At 43.6% G+C, this 15,723-nt stretch overlaps 1 protein-coding gene across 3 annotated transcripts in view; it reads right to left on the minus strand.

The window, feature by feature from the left end:
* kidins220a (kinase D-interacting substrate 220a) overlaps nt 1-15,723 on the minus strand; it is a 52,110-nt gene that overhangs the window by 28,184 nt on the left and 8,203 nt on the right. For all 3 annotated transcript variants that reach the window (XM_078289420.1, XM_078289419.1, XM_078289421.1), the window contains 18 exons: nt 15,008-15,106; nt 14,554-14,655; nt 13,977-14,075; nt 13,032-13,229; nt 12,743-12,841; nt 12,097-12,195; nt 11,724-11,822; nt 10,586-10,763; nt 10,163-10,327; nt 9,703-9,882; nt 9,039-9,204; nt 7,784-7,935; nt 6,898-6,998; nt 6,225-6,410; nt 5,742-5,882; nt 4,404-4,641; nt 4,045-4,139; nt 1,083-1,227 (listed from right to left, as the gene is read on the minus strand). In XM_078289420.1, coding sequence (XP_078145546.1) covers nt 1,083-1,227; nt 4,045-4,139; nt 4,404-4,641; nt 5,742-5,882; nt 6,225-6,410; nt 6,898-6,998; nt 7,784-7,935; nt 9,039-9,204; nt 9,703-9,882; nt 10,163-10,327; nt 10,586-10,763; nt 11,724-11,822; nt 12,097-12,195; nt 12,743-12,841; nt 13,032-13,229; nt 13,977-14,075; nt 14,554-14,655; nt 15,008-15,106 — 2,542 coding nt within the window. The remainder of the gene's footprint in view (nt 1-1,082; nt 1,228-4,044; nt 4,140-4,403; nt 4,642-5,741; nt 5,883-6,224; nt 6,411-6,897; nt 6,999-7,783; nt 7,936-9,038; nt 9,205-9,702; nt 9,883-10,162; nt 10,328-10,585; nt 10,764-11,723; nt 11,823-12,096; nt 12,196-12,742; nt 12,842-13,031; nt 13,230-13,976; nt 14,076-14,553; nt 14,656-15,007; nt 15,107-15,723) is intronic.

The raw sequence follows: 15,723 nt of genomic DNA on the forward strand, positions 1-15,723 counted from the left end.
AAGATACTTAACCAACTGCTCTGGTACAGCTGCTCAGTGGCCAACAGTAGAAGACTGTGGCGGTACTGGGCAGCTCCCAGGTGTGAATGAGTATAACTGTGTCAATATAAAGCAATGCAGTAAATAAAAAAATACAAAAAGATTTATCGACTATGGGAAAACTATTTACCAGTAAGAGCAAACCACTCCTTAGAAAAATATACAGTTAAAGGTAAAGATAACATTGTTATAAGGTGTATAGTGTTCAGGGCAGTTATACCAGTGAATGTTAAGCATCTTCATCATGTTGTGAGGGCTGATATCATACAGGATGATATCAATGTTGTAAAATTGCTGATATCCCTGCTGTCATACCAATTCCAGCAATCATTTCAGTCAGTCAACCCAAATGAGCACAAAATTTTCACATTATGATCTTATGGCATGGTAAAAATTTGTAGTAAAACAGCTTTGGAATCTGTTTTGAACTGATATCAGAAAGATATTAGGGGCCCACTTTCACAAAACAATGCGGGTGGTAACTATAGATGTCTACAGAGGTCGTCTCAATGTTCATTTTGGCAATATAGTTACCTAGGTTTTCAATGTTGCCGTGGGCCGTTAGATCAACAGAGAACAGAACAGCAGTTTGATGTTGAATAGATTGTGATACTAGTGTCTGTTACTAATTTATTCATGTCTCTTGGTCGCATCTTCTATTTTTTAATCCTAATCCTCTGTCAAGCCGTTATTGTAAACAATATTTATTCTTAATTAAAACGCCTAGAGATAGAATTTACTCTTTATTAAAATGCTTGGCTAAAGGTCCCGCCTCTGCAACCACATGTTAGCCCCCACTGGCCTAGGATCAAATCCCATCAGAGCTTTGTTTCCTGTGTCTCCCCTCCTCTGTCTCCCTCACTACTTTCCAATGTCTGAATAAAGAACAAAAACAAAACATTAACACCCAATCCCCTAAGAAAATGCCTGGTTAAATGGTTAAAAAGGTTAAACAACTGAAATGTAACTGAAAAATATAAACTGTCTCAGTTAATGCTATGGGACCAGTGTGGTGCTGAAGCAGAGCGTAGTTTATTCTTTACCAGTGACAGAGACGATGTTGAGCAGCCTCCTCATGGTCTGTGGGCTGATGTCGCTGAACCAGTCCTCGGTCACCAGCAGCTTGGTCAGGTCGAAGGACATCTGTCTGGTGATGGTCCTCTGCATCTGGCGACGCCGGTACGTGTCCTACAGAGACAGTGAGGGTAAAAAGAAAAAATAATCTAAGCCTTCTAAATCTTAAGTCTGCATAAGAATGGAAATTTTACACGTGTTTGGATCCAACGTGTTTCCAGCTAGTATAGCATGATTTACATCAAAAGCTGTAGTTTCACTTGTCGTTTCAATGCTATTTTTAATCATCCGATCATGCCAGCACACATTAAGTGACAGGTGCTGATGCTCAAAAATTGAATTTGGCTCATAATACTATCAAATTTTCAAAACCAAATATGGAAGCGGCCAGGATCGCATTGTGGTCGGAATCCTACAAAATGTGGATGCAATCCAGCCACAATGTGAATACCATTAATGTAAAAAGATGGAGAGGAAGAGTGGGAAAAGACACAGATTTTTAAATAATACAGCCACAGGAGACATATAAAAGCCATCTTTGGGGTAAGTGTGAATACACAGTGATCCGATCTCACGAAATCCAATTTCGTGAGAATCAGCTTTCAGGAATCACACTCAAATGAAACAGTAGCCTAGCATGTCTCCTGACCCTGTGGTGTTAAGTTTGAGAGCATGCATTATCACTGCTGCGTGTTGTGCATCATGAGACAGGAAGGCAGGCGTTACAGGGTCACCGTGTGATCTCAGGTCATGTCATCGCAAGACCTTATCCTTGAATGCACAGACTGATGGACAGATGGGATAAATGGGGCCTTGTATTCTTGACTTCCTATGTTCCTTGACCTTAATTCGCCCCAACCTGACTGTATTGATGTGCAATCTAATAATATACTTATGGAACTATTTTGCTCTCATTACAAATAAATGACTTCATTTTAAAACATATTTTTTTCTGTAGCATATAAACAGTCAACTTAACGCAGGCTTTATATAATCCAAGAAAGGTCTTCATGTCAACCTGGTGAGTGAGGTGTGGGTGAGACTAATTAGCAGTTATTTTTTCCTCACACTCCATAATCCTCCTGCTTTCTCTCTCTCTCTTCCCTTCCATATCATCCCTCTATGAGCAAAACATAGAATTCTCTGTGATTGCAAAGAAACAACAAAGAGCCAATGTCCAAAGCTGGACAGTCATGACACACAGGCTAGCTATTGACATAGATCCATCAGAGAACATCTGTGAGGATATCAGACAGCTGCCGTGGTCATGAGCCAGAGCGAGGCTTTTGGTTGACTTTGAAGTCGTAACGCCAGTCTTATGACCTCCTTCTCAGAGGGATGAAACATATGGCCTCCATTCAGTCAGCGCTGAAAAGGTCCGCTGTAGAGATAGTCCGATTCTCTGATGTACACTTGACAGACGTACCCGTCACATGTATTCACTTTTTCACCAGCAATACAACTTTATTAGTTAATTTTGGTAATTAGCCACACTGATTTTGTTTGTTTGTTTTCACTGATGTATTTGAAAGAGTAATTGCTCAAGGAAATTTCTTTGCTGACCTCTACTGGTCCTTGTTCATACTTTTTTGTAGAGGAGAGTAGTTAGAGTAATATAATTCCAAAACGAGATATCCACCAATTGAAATAAGTGACACTTACTCTTACAAAATGGCAGATGGCATAATTCTAACAAATTCTGGGAATTTTGACAGGATAGTAGGTGGTTAAGTCCTTCGTTGAAAAAATGGTAGGCTGGATCCTATATATTTCAGAAATACTGAATACTGAGCTTCAGGTAATAATTATATTCCAAAATAAAATAGTGTTTTCAAATAGAACTCTTATCAACTAACTGTTACTACAGGAATCATTTAAATCATTTTTTACTGGAAGATATCTTCAGGCCGGGCCATACATCTTGTTAGGTGGAAGACACAGGAATGAATGGAAATAAGCCAGTAGAGATACTCGCAATGCGATCCACAACTTGAGAAGCCACAAGAGAATGGAGAACCGCTAATTCACTTTCCCCTCCGCCTTCATTTTAATCTCCACTTGTAAAGAGAGGGCCCTCCTGCTGTAACATCAACTGCCAAGAGCCAGCTAGTGGCGGAGGGCAAATAAAAAGAGCGCGCCACCCTGTAATAAAAGGGCCAACGCCAATAATGGAGGGTACCAGATAAATCAGGAGTACAAACAAATGTCAAACAAATAAACAAGAGAGGGAGGCGGGAAGGAAGAGAAGGGGGGTTGGGGGGGTCTCGCAGGGGGGAAGAAGGCAGCAGCGACAGCAGCAGAGTCACTTAGCCTCCTGCCAGCAGACCTGGTGCCAGTGTTTTGTCACAGGGACCCACTGCTGCTAGGCCTTGTCATTAGGCTGTGGCAGCGCAGCAGGAAGGATAAACAGCCATTACATCAATTACACCAGGAACCTTGGCCGCACACCGAGCATCTCTCTCTCTCTCTCCGTTGCTCTGTGTCTCCTTCTGTCCTCTGGCCTCAGCCCTGCCTGCCAACACCACGCCTATACTGAACCCTCCTTCAGGGACGGGGCAGAGAAGAGAGAGCAGTGAGGGTTTCCAGGGCTTCATCTCTCACCCTTTGCTGGCTAAACCTATATGCGGCCTTTGGTGTTTGCTGTTCCAGTTGTGGTGGACTAACTGCATTTTAATTTAGCCTTGATTAATGTCAAGTCGTCAAGCATTCATTTCCAGCCCCGTGATATTTGCGGATTACTTGGGTGTGGTGGGAAAGTGAGCAAATGTATTGTACGTAGCTTCGTAAACAAAACGATCGTCACAAATTTAATATGGTACCAAAGGCTTCTCTGGAGTGTGTTGTTGTTGTTGTTTCCTGTTGGTTGTTGTGGTTTGGGGTGGGGTGTGAAGAGTGTCTAATTAGGGTGGCAAGTAGAATGGCTGGTTTTACCCTGCGGTTGAGGGCGTTCTTGCTGCCAAACTTGGCCTGGTCTCCCAGACCCAGGCTGTTCTGGGACAGCTTCCTGTCCATGTCTTCGTGCCATCCTGGGGAGGAGGAGGGAGAGGGAGAGATGGAAAAAGAGACAGAGAGAGAGAGAGAGAGACAGATGGAGATTAAGCAAGAGAGACAGAAAGCGATACAGAGAGACAGAGAAAGGGAGAGAGAGTCTTTTAAACAAAATGGCTCTAATAAAATTGTGGCTTTTACTGAACTTTTCAATTCATCAAATTTCCCAACTTAACTTAACTTCCTTGTATAAATTATGTGTATAAATTAAAATGTGCTGTGTGTAGGCCCATGTCCTTTACCCTCAGCAGGCAACACGTCTCCGTTGGTGGGGGCTGCCATGCAGAGCTTCTTGGCCGTACTGAGGCCTCGGCTGTTGAGGAAGACAGGCAGGTGGACGATGTTCCTCATGTAGTCGTGGCCGTTGATGTTGGAGTCTCTCAGCACGCTGTTGAGGTTCTGGTTGATGGCTTTGATGATGATGTGGGGGTCGCTGGCAAAGACGGAGATAAAGGGGCCTTTGGAGAACAGCACCCTCACCTGGTAGGGGAAAGGAACCACAGGTTGGTGTGTTGGAGTGTTATACTGTATGTACAGTATGTTTGTGATTATATAGGAAGCATCTGTCAAACTACGATACCGACCGGTTCGGCTACTGCTCTGGACCTTTCAGTCACAGGGTCATGAACTTGGATGCTTAACTTTGGTTTGGTTCAATGTTCTAGTTCACCCTTGTCCTGACACATCAGATTCAATGGAGCCATGTCTACTAACTTCATGTCAAAATGGACAGATTACAATCCAATCAGTCAAGAACATGAAAACCAGCACTAACTGCTAGTTTAACTTAATGACTGTTGCTGACTGTCAGCGGCACATGGTGCGGGGGATTTCCACTCTGCTAACTAAGGGACATTGTCCAAATGTCACAGGACATTGATTTGTGCTACATACGTTCATGGTTTGCGAAATCCTGGCCAGCACCCTCAGGCTCGCCTCACAGGCTAATGAACCTCCTTCTCTACAGCAGTTGTCAGCAGCATCAACTGGGTCACTATCTCATGATGGTTATATCATACATCTATATTACTCAGTGGGAAAAATATGTAGTTTGAATTTCTTTTTAAACTTAAAAAATGTAATTTGGTAATTTGTGGAATCCTACAAAAAAAAACACTATGCATTTAGGAGTACCATGGTTGAATCTCTCGGAACAGAAGATGGTTTCATAGTGGCTGGGAGGCGCTTGCCGAGATGAGAAGATTACATTAGCACACAGGAGGCTGCCATCCTCCGGGGGATTACTCCACCAAATAATAACATTTGGCTGTAGGAAATTCTATTACACCAGCTGGGAGGAGGAATCTGAACTTGGAGGCGAGTTGAGACAGCTGGGAAGACCAGGGCGGCTGCTGCGCTGCACCGGAGCTGTGTGGGCTCTGTGTGCGCAGGTGAAAGAGCCACTGGAAGGTAAGGCCACGTGGCAGCTTCTCCACAACAGCTCTTCTCATGGCTATACATTTACATGAGTGACGGATATTGAATAACTTAATTATTTCGTATTATCTTGTTATCAGCTAGGGTAAGCTGCACACATAGTATACGCGCCCACGCAAACAAACACACATGCAAACACGCACCGTGTCCAGCATCTGCAGCACTCTGTCCTGTTCACAGGCGTCCAGCCCGTCGATGATGACGGCCATGCGTGTTTGGTTCTGGGTGAAACCATCAATGGTCTTGGCCATCTTGGACATCAGCTCCACCTCATGCTTCAGAACCTGGTGTCAGACGAGGATAAAAGAAATTCTCAGTGGCTCAATCGTGAAAGGCACTAATACCATAAAGATAATATCACTACTCAACCAAAGCCAGAGTGTAACTTGTTCTGCTTAAGCAAATTTAAAGTGACAACTGTGTAACTAAATATAGTTTCTCCTAGTAAGAGGAAGGAGATACAAAATATAAATTTAAAGATTGTTTTATGTGACAAAGGGAATCGGTCAGATTTGAACCTAAAGCATCATGAGCATATGGTATGCCCCTTGGCTTTGACACCAGGATGCCCCAAGTTTTGCGCCCAACACCGCTGAGGTACAAGGACAAAAGTGTATTAATTGTACCTTCATAAATCCTTCGCTCTTGAGTTTGTGCAAGTTGTTGGCAGCGCTGTGCAGGCGTTTCCTCTGGGAGTTGAGGACAGAGTCGGCCACCTGCCACCAGGTCTTACAGTTGAGCAGTAAGGCCAGGCCCACAACGCTGGCCATGGCTATCAGCACCGCATTCACCGTCAGGTTCTCAGGATCCACCTGGGAGATCAAAGTATTAAAATTGATTAGATTTAAGCAGAGCCGTGTCCAGAGATATTCAGCTGGTTAAATCCCCTGACTCCGGACCCACATGTGCGGCCCCACCAGCCTGGGGTCGAGTCCCGCTAGAGCTTTCTTTGCTGTGTCTCACCTACTCTGTCTCCTTCTCTACATCCCCACTGTCTAAATAAAGAATAAAAATATACTAACTGTGTGTGTGGCCTGCCCACTCTCTTAAAATGTATATGTATATATTTACATAGAGCCATCTCAGTGAACATGAATCAGAGTTAAAGTTAGAGAACTGATTTGAAACAGCTAGAATATCGAAACGCTGGGATAGTAGTTCTGTCTTCAGTGAAAACACATACAGTATATTAGCCTTACTTTTCATTAGAATATATGCTCTCTGTCTGGCTGTTGGACTAACTCAGAAACAATCCAAATACACACTGCAGCCAAGCTTTTCTCATTGCTTTTTACCCACCTTGAAGATAGCCAGCAGGGCCATACCGGTGATCAGGCAGGCGAGCGTCAGAGCAAACAGCACAAAGGACGGCACACAGCAGGTTTTCTTCCACTTCTTACCTGGGGTGTGGAGGTGGGAGGTGGAGGGTAATTAGAGAGAGAGAAAGGGAAAGCAAAGGGGAAAACAAGAGGGAGTAAGGAAGACACAGTGTACAAATTATTAAGAACACCTGTTTTCTCCACACAGACTGAGCAGCCACTTGTTTCACCTACTAAGTCCACTTAATACTTTGATAATGAGAAGGGAGATGTAGATGAAGGGGAAAAGATTCAATTAAATGGGGAGTTTTCAGCACTGGCTATGTTTACAAGCACAGAGAATTAACCTCGTTACTCAAGCTACCAAGGGGGGGTTTCACAAAGCAGGATTAGAAAGTTAGCCAGATAACTATGAAAGAGATTATGAAATATCTTTTGTAATTCATTCAAGATTCAAGTTTTGTTAGACAGATTCAAATCACTATCACCAGGATACAGCATAATCTTTTTCACAGTTATCTGGGTAATTTTCTAATCCTGCTTTGTGAAATACCCCCCTGGTTTTGTGTTGACACATGTAAACTTTATAACTTGGTTAGAATAGCCTGGGTAAGGTTTTCGCTATCTGTGCAAACTCAAACAAGTGTTATGGGTACATTTTGAAGTCAACAAAAACATGGTGGCAAGCAGTGTTTACTCCTACTATTGGGATCATCATTTCTTTCCTGTGTATTAGCAGTAACCTACAATTGGGCAGTCAATGAGCAAATCTGTAAAGTGTGTGATTTGATTGTGATTGTGTGTGCCAGCTGGCTGAAGGGTCATAACATGACTGACATCTAAAGCCAAAAGACAACGGATCTCACCTTGGATCTCGTCTTTCTTGAACACCCTGAATAGCCTGGTGGCCATGAAGCCAAACTCCCTCTCACAGGCGTCTGAGAGGGTGGCGATCATCTCTGCCATGGAGGTTTCCCCACCGACACTGGACAGACGGTTGTAATCCGTGAACAAGAACCTGCATGACATGTGACATGACATGTGAGACAAAGACAGGAAACTGATGCTCTATCTTGGTCAGATGCACAGCAACCACCAGCAGGGAGGGACTGGGACTGAACCATTCATTATAACAGTGTTTTTACCAGTGTAATAATCAGTGGTACTATCACCACAGTGCTGTGGTCATCAAAAGGCAAATTCAGATGAGTCAGTTTGAGACACTTCACTCCTCTACCTGCACGCTGTCAATCTTTGTCAAGCTTTCGTCATAGAAAATCATTTTCTACAAATCATATCTGTTCTCTGTAGAGCAGTATCTATTTAGTAAAAGGAAGTCAAAGTTGTATTATTGTGAAAATATAAATTTAATTGTGGATTAGGGTTAGGTGATTGGAATACTAATAATTCCATTCAGTCTATCTCCAGTGGAAATTCCATTGCTGATTTTTTGCCCATTTAAATTTTTGGTCATTTAAAATGTAGCCTAGTGCAAGACACGCAAATGGGGAAGCACAAGCAGGGCCAAAAATGATGCTTCAGTTGGTTTATTTAGAACCAGCACAAAGCCTAAACACTTCCTAAACACTCACTGTCCCATGTGAGTGTCTTCTGCTACCGCTTCATATTGGGAATGCTCTACCTCCTCATACTTGTTCATCAGTTTTTTTCTTGACTGTGAGGACTTACAGTACACTATAATTTAGATGTAAAAATGGCCCTTCCTTGCACATTTAAAAGCTACCTTTCAATTAAAGTCATCATGCCTACACTGCACAAACTATGTGTGTGTCTATCACCCCCTCACCCCCCAGCATGGACAAATACGTCAGGAATATATATGTGATGAGGATTGGTTGAGGGGAGGATGTACGCTATTGCTGACACTAACGCTACTATCAATGTTCATAACTTAGCTGCGAATTTTCACACAACTCCCACAGTCTTCTTCGTGAGAAATTACGAAAGACTTTGTCATTGCCATGAATGCATCATAGGACTGTACTTATCTACATAAGACTTTTTCTGTATTTGTCTTGCCCCTGAGGAACTAATACTCTAACAGAACACCAACTGTAGCGATTGTGTGTATGACCGTGTGTGTGTGTGTGTCACTGTCACCTGACAGGCAGGGCGCGGGTGGTCTGTTCAGGAAGCTCGGGGGGGTTGACGAACATCAGTTTGAGCAGCAGCTCCAGGTAGCCGACCTGGCGGGCCAGACGGGTGCTGATGACCCAGGCCCAGTTCCAGCTCTCCCCCTCACGACGGCTTCCGAAGTACACCAACACTGGAGACAGGAGAAGAGCCGGTAAAGTCTAGCTGAAATGCCCACTTAAGTATTTCCTCAAAAGCTTAACAATGCCATTTCGCTATTATTCATCCATTCTTATAGTGGTTCTAGAAAGTTCTCTTCTTAAGGCACAACATGAACAAAAGTTTGATTCAAAACTTGAGTCATCAGCTTCGATATTGGCTGTATAACAGCTCCCTCTAGTGAGCAAAACTGTAGGTCTCAAAAGCATCATATGGGAAAAGCTCACTTTGTATGAATAGAGAATTTGTTATCTATTAACTTCTTTTTCTTTTATCTGAAGATTATTTTTGGGTGCCATTGCCATAGCTCTACACCCTCTACAACCTCTTTGGCAGTAGGGTGGCATAGTAAACACAGGGATTGTCCATAAACTGGAGCAACTGGGTTTGAGCTTCTGCCCTGGTGAAGTGCCCTTGAGCAAGTATCAGTATTCCCGTCAGTACTGCATTTGTAGCTAGTCTGTCCCCTCACCAAAGAAGATGTAGAGCAGGGCGAGGAGGCTGAGCGAGACGGCGATGGCCAGCTTGGGGTCGACGGTGAAGCCCAAGACCAGGGCCACCGAGCCACATAGCAGCAGGGTGAGGAAGACCACCAACCAGGAGAACTGGAACAACGGCTCTATCTGCTGGCCAGCGAATGTCTTCATCTCATCTGATGAAGGAGGAGAAGAAGAAGCAGGGGAGTGAGGAACAGGATAAGTCAGGACCAGAGAAAAATCTCATGTCAGACATTTAAAGCCTTAAGCATGAAGGCAGATGGGAATGTAAATCACTAGATGAGAATATGAGGCAATCACAAAACACACTAGATAGGTGAATGATACAGTGTTTAAGGAAACAAAAGCTCTTTGATAGTCAACTGTTTTAATTATCACAATACTGTACTTTTCATCACTGTATGAGATAGTTTATCGTGCTCTGGGATTACTTACCCTCCAGTTTCTTAAGAAGAAAAGACTTGCCGCTGCCCCACTGGGCGTACAGGCCAACGCAGATGGGCGGCTGCATGGTGGGCTCACTCAGGATGTCTGCCAGGGCGCTGCTATACAGGTCATAACCCAACATGTCCCCATCTGACTCGGTCGGGGATAGGTGTTCTGAGAGTAAGAGAGGTAGAAAGGCAGTGGAGAGGGAAGGACAGAAGAAGGGAGAGAAGGGGAGATGGGGAGAGAGTGGAGTAGATGGAATGATTGACGTAGAGACAGGGAGAAACAAGGAGAGGAGAGAAAAAGTGATAAATGAGATTAAGATAGTGAAGCAGCGTAATCTCTTTCAATGCAGGGTAAACAACAACAGGCTATGAGCTCATTTTGTCCCGCATTTCATTCTGAATAATATGGAGAAATGGGTCCTACTGGCTCCAAATATCTGAGTGAGGATGCTTTTCTGGTGGGTGCAGTCGATGTTGTATGGTGTCTCTCCAGCCTTGTTGGGGCGGTACAGCAGGCGGCCATCTTTGGGGTTCCTCAGCAGCAGCTCGGCCAACTTGCGGCTTCGCCCTCGGATGGCGATGTGAAGGGGCGTGTCTCCTTTCTGGGTAAAGAAAGAGATGGAAAAGACTGATTCCTGTATCTTCACAAATATCCTTAAGCAAAGCCCTAACCCTTAACTGCTTAGTGGCCAACAGTAGGATACTGGTTATACTGGGCAGCACTTAAGTGTGAAACAGTGTACATATGATGTTTCATATATACACTGTTTCATGGTGTTGATGAAGAAGGACATTCATGCTCAGTCAACCATCTCTGGATAAATAGAGATTAAACAAACAGTAGAATATGCAAAATGGGAAAGCACAAGCTGAAACCAGCAAATTTTTACACTTAGTCACACATTTATTCATATGTGACACCTAGCACACTCCTGAAGATGATGGGTAGAGTCAAAACATCAGATGCTGTGATGAAGAAATGTTTGAGTCAAGAATTTTCTGCTTTTCGGTGTGCCAGCTTTCCTATACATTTTCATTTTCACATTTCCAGACCTTAATTTCTCAAATTCATTTGAAGATTTAATGTATGCTGATAGTGGTTTGGCAATGAGTGTTCACTAGGGCATACCACTTTCCAGCAGAAGATTGATTCTTACAACAATCACACTCACATCTGAAATGGCAGCAGGTCTGTTAACTACATGTGTGGTCATGTGTATACCAGGACTGAAAATTGGTTGTTTCCATATTTTGCAGACTTTTCCAGACAATTTCCAAAATTTTTCAAGAAATGGAAATGACCCCCATACTTTTCTAGCCTTTCCAGACCTGTGTACGAACCCTGGTGTGTACTTTCCCCTGTTGCATGTCCCACTGTAGTCTTACTGGGATTATAGCACCACAAACACATTTTCATATTTTTGCTGTGAGGATGATTAAGTATCTAACAAAACAATGATATGCCAGATGGTTGGAACCACACAAAGCAAAGAGAGGGTATTGTTGTAATGATTTTTTTCTGTGTAAGTATGTTTTGAGTGTAAGTAGGTTTTGAACAGTACCTTGTCCACAGCAGACACCTTGGCCCCTTTATCCAGCAGCAGCTCCACTACCTCTATGTTTCTCATCTTGGTGGCTTTGATAAGGGGGTTCTCTGCCTCCTAAAACACACACACACACACACACACAATTGCTACAGTAAGGGTTCTGCAAGAATACTAGTTACTAAGAGCCAAGAGAAACTTGAACACATTATTTAGAATAATACTGCAAATCTGAATGCTTTCCAGTCCCAGTCGACAGCTGATGGTTACTGTGTATCTGAACCAGATGAAAAGTTTCAAGTAAATATGCTAGAAGTAATCAAGCAAAGTCAAAGGATAAGAGAGAGTGTGTTTTACTCTCTTTGGTCTTCCTGGCTTGAGTGTGTCATACCTTGGTGCAGCTCTCAGTGTCTGGGTTACACTGCAGGATGTCTCTCACCATGGTAGCGTTGCCTTTCTCCACAGCCCAGTAGAGGGCAGTCTTTCCATCCTGGTATGAGGAGAGACAAGGCAAATAGTTTGATTTATCACTGGAAAACTACACAGTGTGGCAGAAACATAAACAAGGCTATGACTTAGTGTTTAAACAGCGTGGCCTTTATTGTGCAGTGGCTAAAAAATGTAGTTTATTTTCTTGTTTAAACTTTTTATTGAGGAATATAGAGAAAGCAAAAAAAAAAACGACATTCATGGTATCCGAGACTTTTTCCAATTTTCACAACAATTTACAATTTTCACAGCAATTATCCCAAGCATAGAGGGAAAAAAAACAGAGGAATACCCTAATGTTCCCCTCATTTCTACTGCCTGAAAATGTAGTTTATTTTGAACAATGTTTGGCAATATGAGTGATGTGTCAAGCTGTGCCTGTTGATATAATCCACTGATGTAAATTCCTGACCCAAGGATGAAAGTTCACTCGATGAAAGGTTGCAAAAAACAAGAGAGCCAAATAAACCAAGCCAGTATCTTGTAAAATGAGACAGCCTCCTGCTTGCCTTTAGACATCAATAAGACAGCGGGAGAGGAGCTCCTACCTGGCCCGTGACGTCAATATCAGCGTATTTGTTCAGCAGGGCTCTGACTATCTCCACATGACCTCCCCTCACCGCTCCAATCAGCACCGTCTCCCCACTCTGACAGAGAGAGAGAGAGAGAGACAGAAAGAAAGAAAGGGAGAAACAGACAGAGAGAGACAGCGACAGAGACATTAATATCATGATATGCAACTACACAGACCCTCACCACACTTAAATCCAACATCAACCACTCTACATCGTCCAGTCATGTCAAGTTCCAGGGTGATGATGGGTGGGGTGACCTCACCCTGTCGGGGATGTTGACGTAGGTGCCGGCGTCCAGCAGGTCCTGGACGATCTCGGTGTGTCCCTCCTTGGCGGCGATGGCCAGGGCCGTGTTGCCGTCCTTGTCCGTCATGTTGACGTTCGGGTTCCTCTTCAGCAGCTCCTTGACGACCTCGGTGAAGCCACCCTTCACCGCCACGATCAGAGCCGTCATCGAGTTCTGAGAAGACACCGGGAGCATTTCAAAAACAGGCAGCAGCAACCTAAATTTGCACTTTTTGAGTAAAGCTGTTCCTACACATTTACCGTTTCAACATTCCACTGGGTTTGAACATTTTGGTTGGCGTTCAATATGATATACTGTATGTTGACAGTGGCTGGACAGCATGTCACCTAGGCTATATCACTTTATAGCTGGAGATTATTCTTTACAGCAACAAACAGTGTTTCCAACAGGTTGTTAATTTACTTTGGTGGCGTTGGGAGGGGGATTTATTGAGGACTTGTTTCATTTAGCGAGCCCAGCAACTCATATTTTCAGGCACTAAAGTCTCTCAATCCAGTATAAGCTAATGGTATTGCAACATTAGCTGTCTCCATTCAGTTTGTGTCGGCACAGACACACCGCAACTCAAAGGAACACAGATGCGCTGCGTCATATGTGTAATGAGTTATGGTCATTGTAGTTCACACACTTTGGGCACTTTGGAAAACTGATTAATAATTGTGTAAACTAAAATTGTGAAATATGATTATACACAATTGTGCAGCCCACTGCGCAAAGTAATAAACTGGTCATGTAGACTGTAATATGCATGCCGTCTAAAAAGGCTTTACTTTTGAGGTCATACTTTGAAATGTTTGTTGCGAGATAACAGCACTGTATTCTTGGATCTCTATTGAACGCTACTGAAAAACACTCTCCGAGTAGACAACCATACATACAGGTCATCTACAATCTACTTACTGCTCCTTCCTGGTCCACATCGGCTCCGTTAGCCAGCAGGTGCATCACACCGTCATAGTGGCCCTTCCTGGCTGCCCAGATCAGAGGAGTGGTGCCATACTGAGGAGAAAAGGGGGAAGTGGAGGGAAGGGACGAGGAAGAAAGAGAGAGACAGAGTGCATGAAAACCTTAGGCAAGTGGATGGAAATAGATGATCCAGTGAACAGCCCAGAGGCTTTTTTTAATTATTAATATAACATTCTGTTCAAAGAGTTTTCCTGAGGTTTTTATAACTTAATGAAAAGGTCATGTCTGGTCCAAATGATCAATTTGGTGTAGTCCCTGTCTTCTAATGACTGAGCCAGTATCTATTCAGTGACTAAGAACATCTTGAGCCCTGGCTGAGTGCTCTGTACTTTTTTTTCCATCCAGATTCATTTATATGGTGGAGAGGGAGAGGGGGAGAAGGACTCAGGGGGTTGGAGGGCTCATGTGGACCCAGGCACTTGAATCTCCTAATAATATTCTATCAACTACATCAACCGTATGATTAAAAACACTAAATAAATAATGTCTTCACTTGTTAGTATGTAGTTACCTTGTCCGAGCAGTTGACCTTGGCTCCGTGCTGCAGCAGGAGATGGACAATCTCGCCGTGGCCTCGACCTGCCGCCCAGATAATGGGGTAGACGCTGTACTGCTGGGACAAAGGACAGGGTTGAGGTCATGCTGACGATAACTAATGACCAGTGTCAGGCCCTGTGGGTGTACTCGCGCCTTAAGCCGCCTCGCTCGGCTGAAACAGCAGATGATGGGGTAGGTACTGCGCTGCTCAGGCGAAGCACAGGGTTGTGGTTGCGTTGGCTTTTTTGTAACCGTAAAGTGACGTTTACTGCTGACATCAAACCAGTACAGCTGAAACATTGTCTGTGTAGTTTTGTATGTTTGTGTTTTCAGAACTAAAGAACTAGTGGATGCCAGAGATTATCTTATCATGGGAAGAAAAGACAAGTGCAGTGAAGAGATAATAAATCCAGTCAGTGTCCCAGTACCTGACCAGTGATGTTGGGGTTCGCTCCTTTCTCCAACAGCATCTGGGCCACAGCTGTACGACCTTTATAAGCCGCCCACATGAGAGCGCTCCAACCTCCCTATGTACAAGACACATACAGAAACAGTCTGGTTGTATAGATTTTATAGAAATATCATGTTAAGTAGACAGGAAATAGAATAGAATAGAGTGAGCACATATTGCTTCACGAGTACTATAATACAGCACTACAAAAGGCTATTCAATTCAATTCAATTCAATTCAAAAAACTTTATTTATCCCCGAGGGGCAATTCCTGAAGCAGGCATAGTAAAAGGACACAACAAACAGGACATATAAGACAAAACACACGTTAAAAGAGCAGACATAAAGAACACGAAACACTGACTTAAAAAACAATAAAACGCAGTAAAATGGACAAACACACTATGCCAAGAATCAGCCGGTCGCCACACGAGCGGCGCCACAGCACGGCAGGCTATGAGACCTCTATACCAGCAACAGCACTCTCCACTCTAGTTAAAAAAAGACATATTAGCAGATTTCGTGGTAGGAAAATGTGCTATTTACAGTTGGGGTGACACACTTTCCAGTGAGTGAACAGTATCATACACAGTGGTTGGTTATAATCCTGTTGTCATTACAGGCAGACAGGCTGTGACCTGTCCTGTGCAGCTTAGACACGCACCACACTGCAATGACTCACTTGATGTCGTG

The sequence above is a fragment of the Centroberyx gerrardi genome, chromosome 17, assembly GCF_048128805.1.
Source record: "Centroberyx gerrardi isolate f3 chromosome 17, fCenGer3.hap1.cur.20231027, whole genome shotgun sequence".
NCBI classification, from domain to species: domain Eukaryota; kingdom Metazoa; phylum Chordata; class Actinopteri; order Beryciformes; family Berycidae; genus Centroberyx; species Centroberyx gerrardi.